The sequence below is a fragment of the Centropristis striata genome, unplaced genomic scaffold (assembly GCF_030273125.1).
Source record: "Centropristis striata isolate RG_2023a ecotype Rhode Island unplaced genomic scaffold, C.striata_1.0 Scaffold_38, whole genome shotgun sequence".
In the NCBI taxonomy this organism is placed as follows: Eukaryota; Metazoa; Chordata; class Actinopteri; order Perciformes; family Serranidae; genus Centropristis; species Centropristis striata.
The window spans coordinates 23,687-43,028 of NW_026739054.1; the positions used below are offsets into that span (position 1 = coordinate 23,687).

Consider the following 19,342-nt stretch of genomic DNA (forward strand, 5'->3'; position numbering starts at 1 on the left):
GCAACACATTCTGTAGCATGGTAACTCAGATTTTCTGTAAATGTAGCACACACTGAGTTGTTTATTGGTTCCGTCATCTACATTTACCATCAAAACAGTTGGGAAATCCATTTCAATGCAGGCAAATTTCTCCTTTTTCTTTTTCTAAACGACATATATCTCAGGATTGATCTTTGCTCATTAAATGCTTCTTGGTGTTCTTCTCTGGCTTAAACAATATGATGAAACACTTTGGAGCAAATATACACAATATTAGTCCAAAACTGGAGGCCAGAATGGCAAATATCTCCACAGCCACAGTGAATTTCCCTGGAGAGCTGACGTATGCAGGGATAAAGGTGATCCACACTGCACAGAATATCAGCATGCTGAAGGTGATCAGCTTGGCTTCATTAAAATTATCAGGTAGTTTCCGAGCCAGGACAGCTAACACAAAGCAAAAGACAGCCAGCAGGCCGATGTACCCGAGCACAGCCCAGAACCCAACAGCTGAGCCTAATGCACACTCCAGGATGATTCTCTCCTTGTATGTTGTGAGGTTTTTCATTGGGAACGGAGGATTAAGAACCAACCAAATAGTACATATTATAACTTGAATGAACGTGAAAGACACTACAGTCATTCTTTGCTGTGTAGGCCCAAACCATTTCATCACATTGCTTCCTGGGAGTGTAGCTCTGAAGGCCATTAACACTACTATTGTTTTTCCAAGAACACAAGACATACAGAGGACAAAGGTGATCCCAAATGCTGTGTGGCGCAGCATGCAGGACCACTCAGAGGGCGCTCCAATGAAAGTTAATGAACATAAGAAACACAGAGTCAGAGAGAAGAGCAGCAGGAAGCTCAGCTCAGAATTGTTGGCCCTGACAATCGGGGATGTCCTGTGACAATAGAACACAGCCGCTGTTATCATGGCAAGACAGGCACCACCAACTGAGAATGCAGCCAGGATGATTCCTAGGACCTCGTTGAAGGAAAGAAACTCTACAGGCTTGGGGAGACACGCGTCCCTCTCTGCATTAGGCCAGAACTCCTTGAGGCATGGGAAACAATCAGAGGAATCTGAATATAAAGCAAAGGGGCTTTTAGGAGACATACTGTAAAGTACTGTATGTTGTACAGTCAATATATATTTGGAGAAAATAAAAATACCTGTAGCATTGCTAATCTCTCCCTCAGGACATGGTAAACAATCATAACAGCAGATGGGTTTTCCTTTCTGCAGCACTTTACGAGTTCCTGGAGGACAGCTGTCAGAGCACACTGACACAGGTACCTGGCACAAAGAAACAAACAAAATATCATATATTCAGATGTTCTACACAGCTCTGAGGTTAAAAAGCTAAAGTAGATTAAAAAAGCCAGAATTTAAAGTGGAGTGAAAGCTTCTCTTGAACAAAGTCAACAAACAGAATCTTGGAAAAGTGCTTCCTAGTTTGACTGCAGATCACAAGCAGCCATTAACATGATTTACTGCTACGTTTGAGTCCACTTGGCTCTGATTGGTCATTTTCTTTCAGGTGAGGTGTTTTCTTATGAATGAAGATTAGTGTAATCTCTCACACACTCATCATGTTTTTTCAAAATTAGCTGATCATCGGCATGAATTCTTTAAATTACCCCAATCAAATTTTGCCCAAGTCGCCAACAATCTTCAATCAAGGGAACATTTTTGGATAAGATGAAGGGGTAGTATTATGCAAGAATGCTGTAACTTTGTTATTAATCTTTTTACAGCAGGTATAGGCATGAGGAACATGGATTGACTAGAGCAGCTGGCCAACCATCAGCCCTATGGCTGCTGGACCTCTATGCAGCCATCGACACTGTTAACCACCAAATCCTCCTCTCTACACTTACAAAACTTGGTATATCAGGTTCTGCCCTCTGATGGTTCACATCCTACCTTGCAGGGAGATCTTTAAAAGTATTATGGAAGGGAGAAGTATCCAAACTACAAAATCTTTCCACTGGGGTGCCTCAAGGATCAGTGCTAGGCCCCCTTCTTTTCTCAATTTACACCACCTCACTTGGTGCAATCATTCGCAATCATGGATTCTCATCCCATTGTTTTTGTAATGATACCCAGCTGTTCCTTCCCTTCCCAGCAAACAAACCCACATTCTGAACTCTTACCTCTGCTCACCTTGCGGACACATCAACATGGATGTCATGACTGATGACCAACTGACCTTCAAGGTTCATGTTGTAGGGCTCACAGCTATTCCACAAGTTTCATTTGGATTAAAGACTGAATGCAGTGAGAATCAACAAATTCTCTCCATGCTTCAAGATGGAGGTCGTTCTTTGTCCCCCTCCAAACAAAGACAAACGATCCCCACCCCCACAGGTATCTGGAGATACCTAAAGGCGTCTCATTGGCTGATACCAACAGGAAATACAACTTCCAGGTTGAGACACAAAAGTGTCCTCCAGCCACCCCTTCTCGCTCTTCTCTTCTCAACTCCCTGAGGAACAGCATGTCTGCTGTCCTGGTCTGATCTTCCAGGAGGAAGACCAGGCTCCTTTGTCTCCAGCTCTAAGGGAAGGCCCAAACCAAGTGGGCCCACCACGACGCTTCTAAGTTTCCTGCCTGTGATCTATACTGGACATAATCACAGAGACCCTCACCAAGCTTCTGGAGCCAACAGCAACAACGCTACAACCACCAGAACCCAACCAGGAACCAGATTCTTCCTCAAAAGGAGTGCTGCTTTCCCCTTTCAACTCTGGACTCTGTGGTACAGTACTGGGCAGTTAGTAAGCAAGAACAAGTTTGTTAAGCTTTAATCAATAGTGTTGATCTGTTGTGTGTTTAAGTATATTTGTTGGGATATTTTGTGTAGTTAGATCATTTGAAGTTGTATGATTAATGTTGCTCTACATATCTCAAGTTGTACATGTAAATTAACTATAACTCATTTGATTTGCTCACACACTAATCCACATGAAATATACTTTAATTTGGCTTCCTACAACACATAGACCTTCAAGACCGCATGGTCTATTGTTCTTCAAGAACAAAAGGGCTTCCGCCATTTTGATTTATTGAAATGACCGCCTTTCGGCAGCCATTTTGTTACACATCCTTTCTCATCCACATTTCCACTGTAAATAGTCTTTTAGATTAGTTATTGTGTGTTCTGTTTGCTTTGCTTTATTTAGAATAAATATGTTTTTGGATTGATATGCTTCTCCCTTTAATGTTGCACATGAATGAATGATTTGCTAACCTCTGCTATGGAAAGAACTCAAAATTCCTTCAACCGTTACTAAATATTAATAAGGTAATTCGATTATAATTATATTCATAATTAATAATCAATGTTCCAAATTGATAATTTGTTAACCTTATGAGACTGATTAACTATGATTTGCTATCTTTTCCTATTCCTAAGTGAATAGGTGGTGCCCCTCGAGTAACTTTAATTCATTTAAAGTATTAAATATTAATTTAGTCAATTTCCGATAGCAAAATTGACCTAAATTAGCTTTACCTCTAAATATTTTGGTACCCCTAATGGAGGCAATGTGTATCTGAACCAGATACCCCTACAATGTGTCCTCAATTGCAAGACTGTGTGGGTTCGCCTTATACAACATCAGGAAATTCAGACCCTACCTGACCAAGCAAACAACACAACTCCTGGTTCAGGCCCTCGGGACATCACACTTGGGCTACTGCAACTCTCTACTTGCAGGACTCCCTGCATGCACCACCAAGCCTCTGCAGATGATCCAGAACGCAGCGACGCATCTGGTCTTCAACCAGCCCAAGAGAGCACATGTCACTCCGCTACTCATCTTTCTGCACTGGCTCCCAGTCGCAGCCTACATCAAATTCAAAGCCCTGTCTCTTGCATACAAAATAGCAACTTGGCACATCCCTTGCATATCTGACCTCCTTTGTTCTGGTCCACATACCCTCCCGCCCACTGTGCTCTTCGTGGTGAAAGACGTCTGGCTCCTCCGCCGCTGCAGGGCTCTACATCTCAAACCAGACTCTTCTCCTCTGTAGTTCCCCGGTGGTGGAAGGACCTTCCAAACTCCATCCGATCTGCTGAGTCCTTATCAATTTTTAAGAAGAGACTGAAGACCCAACTCTTTACTGACACCTTCACACTTGATCGACACAAATGACACATTAAGTATCGCACTGACTGCTTGCGCAACCTAAAAACACTTAGGTCCTAATGGACTCAAACTTAACCCACGGGACTTACTCTTGCTATGCTTCTTGACTTCATCTTTGCTTGTGGTGTATTACCTCTCATTTGTACGTCGGTTTGGATATAAGCGTCCGCCAAATGACATTGTAGAATTGGACCAAAAACAATTCATACCATGTAAGACTTTCAGATTTTATACTTAAATATGTTAAACTCGAACTTTTGGGCTCCTTACTCGTGTGCTGCCCTCCACCCAGGTGAGGTTCCTGTTGATACGGAACTCCTGGCCAACCGGCAGTGATGCATCATAGTGTCCCACTGTCACCATCTCCACATTGCCACTCTTAGTTTTTTGCCAGTTAACCAGCTCATATGTAGCCACAGGATCCCCGTTGCCATCAAATAACACATCATAACCATTTCGAGAAAAATTTACTTTCTTTAACTGCATAAGAACCTGTGAGGATAAAATAAAGTAAGAGAAAATAAACGAAAAAATGTAAGCTGAAAGGTTGAGAATGTGCTTTTACAATACAGCCACTTTGTTAACTTCTTATAAAGATATAATTACTTTACTTTGCAACGAATACTCGTACTGCTGGATTTCCTGTTTAGACACAGTTACCTCTCAAGCTTTTATTCTACTAATTCACTTGTTGCTTCACAACGACTACTGATTACTTTAATACTCCTTGCTTCATGCACAACAGATTATTGCTTCACAATGAATACCTGTTGCTGTTAAAACAACAGATCTTCGCTTTTTAACAATTATTCATATTCCTGGGTTTCCTTTTAAGACAGTTACCTATCAGGATTTTATTGTACTAAACTAGTCGTTGCTTTGCACAAACGAGTTATTGTTTTGAGTATTTGTCGCCTTGTTATGAACAAAAAAAAAAAAAAATGGTCCAAGATTCCTGTTAACATACAGATACCATTGTGGCCTTTTATTTTGAAGGCCTGTCTCGTCATGACTTTGCTGGTTGCGTTGGTGTTTACGTCATCATTATAAAAGTGGAAAGGGGAGAGGCACACAATGTCTCATCAATCCCTCAAACTACTCTTTATTTAAAAAAAAAAAAACATGAGTCCTAGCAACAAAATATTAGCATCATCAGAAAGAAAATTGTCTTCTGAATCCGTTGATGTAGGTTTCTTATTTGTATGAAAGAAAATGTGAGCAAAATCACAGTTTAGAAATTGGGATTTTTCTGTTTACATAAGTTTCATGGAACATTTAGTTGGAATTGCTGTCACAATCAGGCTCACTGAGCCAAATCTGTAAGTCTTATTGATTTCAGTGTAGGATGTTTGTGACAAGCACAAGATTCTCTACAATTTGCCCTAATCTGATTTGATAACATGTTTTTCAGAGAAAAATATCAGAAAAAAGTCCCAGCCTCTCTCCACTCTAGCTGTGATGTCATCCACTCTAGCTCTGAGCATTCCGCCGAATACACACCCATTATAAACTCTGAAACGCGCTGAAAAAAGCATCAAACATAAACTGCGATTTCATGACTATCGTGAGAGCAATCAAACTGTGACCCAATGAAGTCCCAAGTCTCAAAATACGCTTAAACTTCTGTGTTAAAGTATAGCGAATTGGCACAGCCCCAAATTGAGGTGTTTCTGAGCTCTGTGATTCTTTCACAGTTTTTTTTGCGTTTTTTACAAAATCAATGACCCGTTAAACAGGGACTCTCTGCTGAGTACACCGACACCTCATACAAGTCCACCGGACAAACGGTTCATTAGTTATGGAAAAGGGGGAGTGGCTAACCAAAAGACACATAGCGTGATGGTCAGTCAAGCTTTTAATACATTTTGATCCCAAAGGCTTTATGATGGTATTGACCAAGTTTGAAGTCAATCAGGTTAAATCTGTTGGAGGCGTTTGCAAAAGTATGCAAAGTGGTCGTGGTTAGACCATAAGGGGCTGGGCTTTATAAAATATTGTTATATAGAAGAGTTCAGGGCTGGACTCTTCTGAAGCAGGAGAAGTTTGGACCAGATCGGACAAAGTATGGCAAAGTTATAACAATCTCGTGTTTTATGCCAAGACATCAGATTTTGCCGCCATGCCACACCCACATAGTGTAACAATTGGTAAAGCTTTTAATAACTTTTGATCCCAAAGGCCGTCTGATGATACTGACTAAGTCTGAAGTTTAAGTCGAATTAAATCTGTAGGAGGAGTTTGATAAAGTATGCGGAGTGGAAATGGCAAAAAAAGTCAACAACAAAACACCATTTTCGATCCAAGATTGCTGACAATCCTGTTTGTTTTTGGGTATTCTTGAGACTTTTTGGTGCGTAATCCCATGATACAAATATGTACCAAATTTCGTGTCTCTACGACAAACCTGTTTCAGGGGTTCAATTCTAGGGGGCGCTATTAGGTCATTTTGCCACACCCATTTCTGAAACCAATGAAAGACGTACATTTTCGACTGGCTTGAAATTTTTCCAAATTTGGTGAGTTTTGGAAAATGATAAAGCCCTCAAAAAACTTGATTCATTTGACATTATAATAATAAATAGAACAATTTCAACAGGGTCCTCGCACTGTTAGTGCTCCGACCTTGGAAAAATGGTAAAGATGAAACATTTGCATTGCACTGATGGTGCAAATTGGCACAGCAGATAATGAAAATATAATTTGTTTCAATATCATGAATTTATACATTTTAAGTTTAAATAGGACATCGGTGTATTGGTGTGGTCACCTATTTGTTTTTCACTGACCTCTTCAGACTCTATCCTGGTGAATTTGTGACAGTGAGTTGTAGACTTTCTTTCCTGACACACTGCATTATGAATTGCATGTGCTATTGCATAAGCAGCCTTGTATACCATGTTTGTGATCCGGAGCTGAGATGTGTCAGTGTACGGATTCTGGAGCGTCTTTATGTCTTCACTTCCATCACACACTCTCTCGTTTGTGACTGCACCTAAAATCACAGAGAGACAGAGAAAAGGGATTTTTTTTTCAAACCTAAAAATTATAACTTATTGCAGCAACTCGTCTATATTGCAATGATATAGATGTAAAACATGCATTTTCAATTAAAAGCACTCTCAAAGCAAAAAACAGTTTTGCAGCAGTTCATTTATTTTTCAGTGGTTGCTGTTTCTATTTGTAAAAGCCTTATTTTTTAACCATCATTCACTAATTGAAAGGCCATTACTTCAATCCCTGACACTGGCAGTGTAGATGCTGAAAATCTTGAGCAAGATACTGAAGCCCAAAATGTTTGGTAGCACGTTGCGGTGGGTGAGTGCTGAATTATAGGGTTGCTAAGACTAGAAATGTAATTTAATCTATTTCAATGGACAAACTTTTTATACAATAAAAAAACATAAAATTAATTTTACTGTGGTCTCATGTGTCTTTCTGACAGCTAACAGACTAACTGATTTTTTCCCTTAGGAATATATAAACTACTTTTGATATTTGATTTGATGTGCATGTTAAAAAACTGTATGTTTCAACTATAAAAAAAATTGTAATTTACATACTTACTAGACCCATCTTTATGTGTTTAAAATACGCAAAAGATCTGAAATTACTGTTGGTATAATATTTAATTACATGCAGACAAGCTTATACTTTAACTGATATGTGCTGTAATTACATTTTTTCTTCTCTATTTAGCTTAATGGCCTGGAGACTGTCTCTATATTGTGTGGGTGTTTTCTTGGCTTTAGTGTTGACATAAAAAACCCTGTAGCAAAGTTTATACAAAACCTTAAACAGGACAGCAGAATGCCAAAACCTGAACTGAAAGATCATAATTTCAAATGAGATGAAATAGATAAACCTTATTGTCTCCTCATTAGCCAGTTCAATAACAACAGATTTCTGATTCATGCAAATACTCGGATTTAGTCTAAAAGCAACAGCTGCTCCACTCAGATAGGCAGAGAAAACAACAAACCTAAAAAATAAGGGTAAGATCATAAGATTCAACTCTCTCACTTTTTTTCAGCCTGCAGTTGAATACATCCTCCCAGAACTCAGTGAGCAGTGGAGAGGCAGCCACTTTAGAGGGAGAGAGGTCCAGCAAGAAGTCTCTCAGACCTGGGATGACTGATCGCTCAATGCCAAATCCAATAGCTCCAGCACAGAAGCTGAAGCTCAGCATGTCTGGGTCTGTTACCCAGGCCTCAGTGCCTATCCACTGGCGAGGCGGAAAAGGCTCCTGAGAAAGCACTTCTAGCAAAATCTTCATCTCTGCATTCGATGTAAATGCCACAACAACCATAGATGTCGACCTGGAGAGACATTATACTTTAATTTTACATTAAATTATATCAGCACAAACATCAAATTGAGATCATAAACAAAAAAATACATGTGAGAGATAGCATCGAAAATTATAGTTCAGTATTTGGCCTCACTGTAGAAGAATGCCAATAACAAATATGACAGAAATACATGTGACAGTGTAAAAGACACAACATAAGTCTCTAAAATAATATGATATAAACATGAAATATTAGTATAATATATTAATAATATTAAATCTTAACACATTTTACGGTTCTTTGTGCAGAAGGTCAGTGTCAGCACAGGGCAAAAAGTAAAATCAGTGATGTAGAAACCTGCGGATAACGTCAGCTACTCTCTGGATCCTGCTACGTGGGTTGGTCCGATGAAAAGCTTCAGAGTATTCCACACAGATCCCCTCTCTGCGTGCTGCAGCCAGGAAAGACGCAATGCCATTATTGCCATAATCTGAATCCGACCGGACAGCACCTATCCAAGTCCAGCCAAAGTGTTTGACCAGCTTGGCCAGCGCGTCAGCCTGGAACTGGTCACTTGGGATTGTTCTGAAAAAACTCGGGTACTGCTGCTTATCAGACAGGCATGCGCAAGTGGCAAAGTGGCTCACCTAATGAAAAACAATAGTGTAATTATTTAACTGGACAAAACAATCAGCTCAAATTTATATTAAACATGCAGTTTGCTTTGAATTAAAAAACATTCACTTGAGGGATGTTAAAAGGCCCGAGGATGCGCGACATGCTGATGGATGACGTGGACCCTGGCCCATCAACAACTGCCATCACTTTACCAGACTGTGAGCAGTTGTCGCCGGTGTAAAACACCGGGTCCAGGCCGTTTGAAAGCTGGAATGCCACATGCACAACCACAGGCACCGAGGCACACGAGTCGTAGATCTGATAACCGAGTCTGATGCCCGGCAGCAGCTCCGTGCTGTTGTTAATCTCCTCGATGGCGAAGATCATTGCGCGTGAGAAGCGCAGTTCACGGGGTTTAATTCTGCACACAGAAACTCATGTCAACTCCATAAGCGCAATTCATATTGACTGTCAAAAACGTATGAATGCACTGCATCTGTGAACCAAATTGTCAGCACATCATAAAAAATTAATCCCACACTCTCCCTCTTACTAACCTCCCTTTGCACCTTAGTGGCTCAGGCATGTAGGTGTAGTTATGCTTAACTGTGTGCATGTTGACATGTTGGGAGAAAACACCACCAATAACATAGTCACCATCCACAGAAAAGACAGGTAGACGAGTGGTACCCTGAAGCTTACATTTTGCAGATTCAGCCTCAGAGCTGACCCTAGCACTAGAAACATTCAAGGCAAGAGCTGAGTTCAGCTCACACAGACCCAGAGACAGGATCAGGCTAATAGAGAGAGCAGTGATCTCCATCCCTCAACTGTCTGTGTGGGAATACTGCATGTGTGTTATCACTGGTTTATAGATTTTTCAGACAAACCGTCCCTCCTTCCACTGTACGTCAGCCTACTGTACACCAAAGAGAATTATTTCTATGGGCCGTATAATATTATCTTCACCTAGTGTCCATGTGTCTTTTCTCAAAGTTATCATTGTAAACACAAAATATCTTTCTAATTTTATGCAACCGTTATACCCTATGTTGTTTCTTTTTAGTTCATACAGCAGTTAAGTCTGAATAATGCACCTTTAATATCTTGTTTGTGTGGTTCAGTCCCATCCTACATAATGTGAACATGGAAATATTTTTGAAAAAAGCTTTTATGAAGATTTTATGACAGCATCAAGACAGAACACAGAACCAAGCCTTTTTTCTCTATTTTGACCTTGTTTATTTTCTCATTTAGCTCATCAAAAAATAATATTTGTTAAATAAGTTCATAACATGTTCAAAGAACATTCACAAAATGGCATTAAAATTCATGTCAATATTTAAGGGTGAAGACTGAGTTGAATTTGCACATCATAAGCATTATACTGTATGCTATGGGAAAATTTGTTCATTTATGTTGTCCAATTAGTGTTGATGGTAAATGTAGGTCAGTCAAGCAATACTCAGTGTCCAATTTATTGAAAAGGCTGAGTTCTCCTGCTCACAGAGACAGCAATAATAAGAGCAACACATTCTGTAGCATGGTAACTCAGATTTTCTGTAAATGTAGCACACACTGAGTTGTTTATTGGTTCCGTCATCTACATTTACCATCAAAACAGTTGGGAAATCCATTTCAATGCAGGCAAATTTCTCCTTTTTCTTTTTCTAAACGACATATATCTCAGGATTGATCTTTGCTCATTAAATGCTTCTTGGTGTTCTTCTCTGGCTTAAACAATATGATGAAACACTTTGGAGCAAATATACACAATATTAGTCCAAAACTGGAGGCCAGAATGGCAAATATCTCCACAGCCACAGTGAATTTCCCTGGAGAGCTGACGTATGCAGGGATAAAGGTGATCCACACTGCACAGAATATCAGCATGCTGAAGGTGATCAGCTTGGCTTCATTAAAATTATCAGGTAGTTTCCGAGCCAGGACAGCTAACACAAAGCAAAAGACAGCCAGCAGGCCGATGTACCCGAGCACAGCCCAGAACCCAACAGCTGAGCCTAATGCACACTCCAGGATGATTCTCTCCTTGTATGTTGTGAGGTTTTTCATTGGGAACGGAGGATTAAGAACCAACCAAATAGTACATATTATAACTTGAATGAACGTGAAAGACACTACAGTCATTCTTTGCTGTGTAGGCCCAAACCATTTCATCACATTGCTTCCTGGGAGTGTAGCTCTGAAGGCCATTAACACTACTATTGTTTTTCCAAGAACACAAGACATACAGAGGACAAAGGTGATCCCAAATGCTGTGTGGCGCAGCATGCAGGACCACTCAGAGGGCGCTCCAATGAAAGTTAATGAACATAAGAAACACAGAGTCAGAGAGAAGAGCAGCAGGAAGCTCAGCTCAGAATTGTTGGCCCTGACAATCGGGGATGTCCTGTGACAATAGAACACAGCCGCTGTTATCATGGCAAGACAGGCACCACCAACTGAGAATGCAGCCAGGATGATTCCTAGGACCTCGTTGAAGGAAAGAAACTCTACAGGCTTGGGGAGACACGTGTCCCTCTCTGCATTAGGCCAGAACTCCTTGAGGCATGGGAAACAATCAGAGGAATCTGAATATAAAGCAAAGGGGCTTTTAGGAGACATACTGTAAAGTACTGTATGTTGTACAGTCAATATATATTTGGAGAAAATAAAAATACCTGTAGCATTGCTAATCTCTCCCTCAGGACATGGTAAACAATCATAACAGCAGATGGGTTTTCCTTTCTGCAGCACTTTACGAGTTCCTGGAGGACAGCTGTCAGAGCACACTGACACAGGTACCTGGCACAAAGAAACAAACAAAATATCATATATTCAGATGTTCTACACAGCTCTGAGGTTAAAAAGCTAAAGTAGATTAAAAAAGCCAGAATTTAAAGTGGAGTGAAAGCTTCTCTTGAACAAAGTCAACAAACTGATTGAACAAACTGACAAAATGATTTACTGCTACGTTTGAGTCCACTTGGCTCTGATTGGTCATTTTCTTTCAGGTGAGGTGTTTTCTTATGAATGAAGATTAGTGTAATCTCTCACACACTCATCATGTTTTTTCAAAATAAGCTGATCATCGGCATGAATTCTTTAAATTACCCCAATCAAATTTTGCCCAAGTCGCCAACAATCTTCAATCAAGGGAACATTTTTGGATAAGATGAAGGGGTAGTATTATGCAAGAATGCTGTAACTTTGTTATTAATCTTTTTACAGCAGGTATAGGCATGAGGAACATGGATTGACTAGAGCAGCTGGCCAACCATCAGCCCTATGGCTGCTGGACCTCTATGCAGCCATCGACACTGTTAACCACCAAATCCTCCTCTCTACACTTACAAAACTTGGTATATCAGGTTCTGCCCTCTGATGGTTCACATCCTACCTTGCAGGGAGATCTTTAAAAGTATTATGGAAGGGAGAAGTATCCAAACTACAAAATCTTTCCACTGGGGTGCCTCAAGGATCAGTGCTAGGCCCCCTTCTTTTCTCAATTTACACCACCTCACTTGGTGCAATCATTCGCAATCATGGATTCTCATCCCATTGTTTTTGTAATGATACCCAGCTGTTCCTTCCCTTCCCAGCAAACAAACCCACATTCTGAACTCTTACCTCTGCTCACCTTGCGGACACATCAACATGGATGTCATGACTGATGACCAACTGACCTTCAAGGTTCATGTGTCCTCAATTGCAAGACTGTGTGGGTTCGCCTTATACAACATCAGGAAATTCAGACCCTACCTGACCAAGCAAACAACACAACTCCTGGTTCAGGCCCTCGGGACATCACACTTGGGCTACTGCAACTCTCTACTTGCAGGACTCCCTGCATGCACCACCAAGCCTCTGCAGATGATCCAGAACGCAGCGACGCATCTGGTCTTCAACCAGCCCAAGAGAGCACATGTCACTCCGCTACTCATCTTTCTGCACTGGCTCCCAGTCGCAGCCTACATCAAATTCAAAGCCCTGTCTCTTGCATACAAAATAGCAACTTGGCACATCCCTTGCATATCTGACCTCCTTTGTTCTGGTCCACATACCCTCCCGCCCACTGTGCTCTTCGTGGTGAAAGACGTCTGGCTCCTCCGCCGCTGCAGGGCTCTACATCTCAAACCAGACTCTTCTCCTCTGTAGTTCCCCGGTGGTGGAAGGACCTTCCAAACTCCATCCGATCTGCTGAGTCCTTATCAATTTTTAAGAAGAGACTGAAGACCCAACTCTTTACTGACACCTTCACACTTGATCGACACAAATGACACATTAAGTATCGCACTGACTGCTTGCGCAACCTAAAAACACTTAGGTCCTAATGGACTCAAACTTAACCCACGGGACTTACTCTTGCTATGCTTCTTGACTTCATCTTTGCTTGTGGTGTATTACCTCTCATTTGTACGTCGGTTTGGATATAAGCGTCTGCCAAATGACATTGTAGAATTGGACCAAAAACAATTCATACCATGTAAGACTTTCAGATTTTATACTTAAATATGTTAAACTCGAACTTTTGGGCTCCTTACTCGTGTGCTGCCCTCCACCCAGGTGAGGTTCCTGTTGATACGGAACTCCTGGCCAACCGGCAGTGATGCATCATAGTGTCCCACTGTCACCATCTCCACATTGCCACTCTTAGTTTTTTGCCAGTTAACCAGCTCATATGTAGCCACAGGATCCCCGTTGCCATCAAATAACACATCATAACCATTTCGAGAAAAATTTACTTTCTTTAACTGCATAAGAACCTGTGAGGATAAAATAAAGTAAGAGAAAATAAACGAAAAAATGTAAGCTGAAAGGTTGAGAATGTGCTTTTACAATACAGCCACTTTGTTAACTTCTTATAAAGATATAATTACTTTACTTTGCAACGAATACTCGTACTGCTGGATTTCCTGTTTAGACACAGTTACCTCTCAAGCTTTTATTCTACTAATTCACTTGTTGCTTCACAACGACTACTGATTACTTTAATACTCCTTGCTTCATGCACAACAGATTATTGCTTCACAATGAATACCTGTTGCTGTTAAAACAACAGATCTTCGCTTTTTAACAATTATTCATATTCCTGGGTTTCCTTTTAAGACAGTTACCTATCAGGATTTTATTGTACTAAACTAGTCGTTGCTTTGCACAAACGAGTTATTGTTTTGAGTATTTGTCGCCTTGTTATGAACAAAAAAAAAAAAAAAAATGGTCCAAGATTCCTGTTAACATACAGATACCATTGTGGGCTTTTATTTTGAAGGCCTGTCTCGTCATGACTTTGCTGGTTGCGTTGGTGTTTACGTCATCATTATAAAAGTGGAAAGGGGAGAGGCACACAATGTCTCATCAATCCCTCAAACTACTCTTTATTTAAAAAAAAACAAAACATGAGTCCTAGCAACAAAATATTAGCATCATCAGAAAGAAAATTGTCTTCTGAATCCGTTGATGTAGGTTTCTTATTTGTATGAAAGAAAATGTGAGCAAAATCACAGTTTAGAAATTGGGATTTTTCTGTTTACATAAGTTTCATGGAACATTTAGTTGGAATTGCTGTCACAATCAGGCTCACTGAGCCAAATCTGTAAGTCTTATTGATTTCAGTGTAGGATGTTTGTGACAAGCACAAGATTCTCTACAATTTGCCCTAATCTGATTTGATAACATGTTTTTCAGAGAAAAATATCAGAAAAAAGTCCCAGCCTCTCTCCACTCTAGCTGTGATGTCATCCACTCTACCTCTGAGCATTCCGCCGAATACACACCCATTATAAACTCTGAAACGCGCTGAAAAAAGCATCAAACATAAACTGCGATTTCATGACTATCGTGAGAGCAATCAAACTGTGACCCAATGAAGTCCCAAGTCTCAAAATACGCTTAAACTTCTGTGTTAAAGTATAGCGAATTGGCACAGCCCCAAATTGAGGTGTTTCTGAGCTCTGTGATTCTTTCACAGTTTTTTTTGCGTTTTTTACGAAATCAATGACCCGTTAAACAGGGACTCTCTGCTGAGTACACCGACACCTCATACAAGTCCACCGGACAAACGGTTCATTAGTTATGGAAAAGGGGGAGTGGCTAACCAAAAGACACATAGCGTGATGGTCAGTCAAGCTTTTAATACATTTTGATCCCAAAGGCTTTATGATGGTATTGACCAAGTTTGAAGTCAATCAGGTTAAATCTGTTGGAGGCGTTTGCAAAAGTATGCAAAGTGGTCGTGGTTAGACCATAAGGGGCTGGGCTTTATAAAATATTGTTATATAGAAGAGTTCAGGGCTGGACTCTTCTGAAGCAGGAGAAGTTTGGACCAGATCGGACAAAGTATGGCAAAGTTATAACAATCTCGTGTTTTATGCCAAGACATCAGATTTTGCCGCCACGCCACACCCACATAGTGTAACAATTGGTAAAGCTTTTAATAACTTTTGATCCCAAAGGCCGTCTGATGATACTGACTAAGTCTGAAGTTTAAGTCGAATTAAATCTGTAGGAGGAGTTTGATAAAGTATGCGGAGTGGAAATGGCAAAAAAAGTCAACAACAAAACACCATTTTCGATCCAAGATTGCTGACAATCCTGTTTGTTTTTGGGTATTCTTGAGACTTTTTGGTGCGTAATCCCATGATACAAATATGTACCAAATTTCGTGTCTCTACGACAAACCTGTTTCAGGGGTTCAATTCTAGGGGGCGCTATTAGGTCATTTTGCCACACCCATTTCTGAAACCAATGAAAGACGTACATTTTCGACTGGCTTGAAATTTTTCCAAATTTGGTGAGTTTTGGAAAATGATAAAGCCCTCAAAAAACTTGATTCATTTGACATTATAATAATAAATAGAACAATTTCAACAGGGTCCTCGCACTGTTAGTGCTCCGACCTTGGAAAAATGGTAAAGATGAAACATTTGCATTGCACTGATGGTGCAAATTGGCACAGCAGATAATGAAAATATAATTTGTTTCAATATCATGAATTTATACATTTTAAGTTTAAATAGGACATCGGTGTATTGGTGTGGTCACCTATTTGTTTTTCACTGACCTCTTCAGACTCTATCCTGGTGAATTTGTGACAGTGAGTTGTAGACTTTCTTTCCTGACACACTGCATTATGAATTGCATGTGCTATTGCATAAGCAGCCTTGTATACCATGTTTGTGATCCGGAGCTGAGATGTGTCAGTGTACGGATTCTGGAGCGTCTTTATGTCTTCACTTCCATCACACACTCTCTCGTTTGTGACTGCACCTAAAATCACAGAGAGACAGAGAAAAGGGATTTTTTTTTCAAACCTAAAAATTATAACTTATTGCAGCAACTCGTCTATATTGCAATGATATAGATGTAAAACATGCATTTTCAATTAAAAGCACTCTCAAAGCAAAAAACAGTTTTGCAGCAGTTCATTTATTTTTCAGTGGTTGCTGTTTCTATTTGTAAAAGCCTTATTTTTTAACCATCATTCACTAATTGAAAGGCCATTACTTCAATCCCTGACACTGGCAGTGTAGATGCTGAAAATCTTGAGCAAGATACTGAAGCCCAAAATGTTTGGTAGCACGTTGCGGTGGGTGAGTGCTGAATTATAGGGTTGCTAAGACTAGAAATGTAATTTAATCTATTTCAATGGACAAACTTTTTATACAATAAAAAAACATAAAATTAATTTTACTGTGGTCTCATGTGTCTTTCTGACAGCTAACAGACTAACTGATTTTTTCCCTTAGGAATATATAAACTACTTTTGATATTTGATTTGATGTGCATGTTAAAAAACTGTATGTTTCAACTATAAAAAAAATTGTAATTTACATACTTACTAGACCCATCTTTATGTGTTTAAAATACGCAAAAGATCTGAAATTACTGTTGGTATAATATTTAATTACATGCAGACAAGCTTATACTTTAACTGATATGTGCTGTAATTACATTTTTTCTTCTCTATTTAGCTTAATGGCCTGGAGACTGTCTCTATATTGTGTGGGTGTTTTCTTGGCTTTAGTGTTGACATAAAAAACCCTGTAGCAAAGTTTATACAAAACCTTAAACAGGACAGCAGAATGCCAAAACCTGAACTGAAAGATCATAATTTCAAATGAGATGAAATAGATAAACCTTATTGTCTCCTCATTAGCCAGTTCAATAACAACAGATTTCTGATTCATGCAAATACTCGGATTTAGTCTAAAAGCAACAGCTGCTCCACTCAGATAGGCAGAGAAAACAACAAACCTAAAAAATAAGGGTAAGATCATAAGATTCAACTCTCTCACTTTTTTTCAGCCTGCAGTTGAATACATCCTCCCAGAACTCAGTGAGCAGTGGAGAGGCAGCCACTTTAGAGGGAGAGAGGTCCAGCAAGAAGTCTCTCAGACCTGGGATGACTGATCGCTCAATGCCAAATCCAATAGCTCCAGCACAGAAGCTGAAGCTCAGCATGTCTGGGTCTGTTACCCAGGCCTCAGTGCCTATCCACTGGCGAGGCGGAAAAGGCTCCTGAGAAAGCACTTCTAGCAAAATCTTCATCTCTGCATTCGATGTAAATGCCACAACAACCATAGATGTCGACCTGGAGAGACATTATACTTTAATTTTACATTAAATTATATCAGCACAAACATCAAATTGAGATCATAAACAAAAAAATACATGTGAGAGATAGCATCGAAAATTATAGTTCAGTATTTGGCCTCACTGTAGAAGAATGCCAATAACAAATATGACAGAAATACATGTGACAGTGTAAAAGACACAACATAAGTCTCTAAAATAATATGATATAAACATGAAATATTAGTATAATATATTAATAATATTAAATCTTAACACATTTTACGGTTCTTTGTGCAGAAGGTCAGTGTCATCACAGGGCAAAAAGTAAAATCAGTGATGTAGAAACCTGCGGATAACGTCAGCTACTCTCTGGATCCTGCTACGTGGGTTGGTCCGATGAAAAGCTTCAGAGTATTCCACACAGATCCCCTCTCTGCGTGCTGCAGCCAGGAAAGACGCAATGCCATTATTGCCATAATCTGAATCCGACCGGACAGCACCTATCCAAGTCCAGCCAAAGTGTTTGACCAGCTTGGCCAGCGCGTCAGCCTGGAACTGGTCACTTGGGATTGTTCTGAAAAAACTCGGGTACTGCTGCTTATCAGACAGGCATGCGCAAGTGGCAAAGTGGCTCACCTAATGAAAAACAATAGTGTAATTATTTAACTGGACAAAACAATCAGCTCAAATTTATATTAAACATGCAGTTTGCTTTGAATTAAAAAACATTCACTTGAGGGATGTTAAAAGGCCCGAGGATGCGCGACATGCTGATGGATGACGTGGACCCTGGCCCATCAACAACTGCCATCACTTTACCAGACTGTGAGCAGTTGTCGCCGGTGTAAAACACCGGGTCCAGGCCGTTTGAAAGCTGGAATGCCACATGCACAACCACAGGCACCGAGGCACACGAGTCGTAGATCTGATAACCGAGTCTGATGCCCGGCAGCAGCTCCGTGCTGTTGTTAATCTCCTCGATGGCGAAGATCATTGCGCGTGAGAAGCGCAGTTCACGGGGTTTAATTCTGCACACAGAAACTCATGTCAACTCCATAAGCGCAATTCATATTGACTGTCAAAAACGTATGAATGCACTGCATCTGTGAACCAAATTGTCAGCACATCATAAAAAATTAATCCCACACTCTCCCTCTTACTAACCTCCCTTTGCACCTTAGTGGCTCAGGCATGTAGGTGTAGTTATGCTTAACTGTGTGCATGTTGACATGTTGGGAGAAAACACCACCAATAACATAGTCACCATCCACAGAAAAGACAGGTAGACGAGTGGTACCCTGAAGCTTACATTTTGCAGATTCAGCCTCAGAGCTGACCCTAGCACTAGAAACATTCAAGGCAAGAGCTGAGTTCAGCTCACACAGACCCAGAGACAGGATCAGGCTAATAGAGAGAGCAGTGATCTCCATCCCTCAACTGTCTGTGTGGGAATACTGCATGTGTGTTATCACTGGTTTATAGATTTTTCAGACAAACCGTCCCTCCTTCCACTGTACGTCAGCCTACTGTACACCAAAGAGAATTATTTCTATGGGCCGTATAATATTATCTTCACCTAGTGTCCATGTGTCTTTTCTCAAAGTTATCATTGTAAACACAAAATATCTTTCTAATTTTATGCAACCGTTATACCCTATGTTGTTTCTTTTTAGTTCATACAGCAGTTAAGTCTGAATAATGCACCTTTAATATCTTGTTTG

General features: G+C 40.2%; 2 protein-coding genes across 2 annotated transcripts; both read right to left on the reverse strand.

Annotated features, from left to right (window-relative positions):
- Positions 1 to 92: 92 nt before the first annotated feature.
- LOC131968019 (extracellular calcium-sensing receptor-like) lies at positions 93 to 9,867 on the reverse strand. The gene is made up of 8 exons (XM_059328767.1): positions 9,602 to 9,867; positions 9,171 to 9,465; positions 8,784 to 9,073; positions 8,173 to 8,453; positions 6,924 to 7,123; positions 4,408 to 4,629; positions 1,156 to 1,279; positions 93 to 1,065 (listed from the first exon to the last, which is right to left on the reverse strand). The coding sequence occupies exons 1-8, from the start codon at positions 9,865 to 9,867 to the stop codon at positions 161 to 163; spliced, it is 2,583 nt and encodes an 860-aa protein (XP_059184750.1). The 3' UTR covers positions 93 to 160.
- A 381-nt stretch (positions 9,868 to 10,248) lies between these two features.
- On the reverse strand, positions 10,249 to 19,051 carry LOC131968020 (extracellular calcium-sensing receptor-like). Its single transcript, XM_059328768.1, has 8 exons — positions 18,786 to 19,051; positions 18,355 to 18,649; positions 17,968 to 18,257; positions 17,357 to 17,637; positions 16,108 to 16,307; positions 13,589 to 13,810; positions 11,726 to 11,849; positions 10,249 to 11,635 (listed from the first exon to the last, which is right to left on the reverse strand). Exons 1-8 carry the CDS (start codon positions 19,049 to 19,051, stop codon positions 10,731 to 10,733), a joined length of 2,583 nt encoding a protein of 860 aa, XP_059184751.1. The 3' UTR covers positions 10,249 to 10,730.
- Between the last annotated feature and the right edge of the window lie 291 nt (positions 19,052 to 19,342).

What these genes read in the sequence shown, in the direction of transcription:
- LOC131968019 (XM_059328767.1), bottom strand. Translation starts at nt 9,867, where the DNA reads ATGGAGATCACTGCTCTCTCTATTAGCCTGATCCTGTCTCTGGGTCTG. An exon ending in GGCCTTTTAACATCCCTCAA is followed by an intron (nt 9,074 to 9,170) that starts GTGAATGTTTTT and finishes GTTTTTCATTAG; the next exon opens with GTGAGCCACTTTGCCACTTG. An exon ending in GTAGCTGACGTTATCCGCAG is followed by an intron (nt 8,454 to 8,783) that starts GTTTCTACATCA and finishes ATGTCTCTCCAG; the next exon opens with GTCGACATCTATGGTTGTTG.
- LOC131968020 (XM_059328768.1), bottom strand. Translation starts at nt 19,051, where the DNA reads ATGGAGATCACTGCTCTCTCTATTAGCCTGATCCTGTCTCTGGGTCTG. An exon ending in CTGGGAGGATGTATTCAACT is followed by an intron (nt 16,308 to 17,356) that starts GCAGGCTGAAAA and finishes TTTTAGGTGCAG; the next exon opens with TCACAAACGAGAGAGTGTGT. An exon ending in GGGTGGAGGGCAGCACACGA is followed by an intron (nt 11,850 to 13,588) that starts GTAAGGAGCCCA and finishes TCTTTGTGCCAG; the next exon opens with GTACCTGTGTCAGTGTGCTC.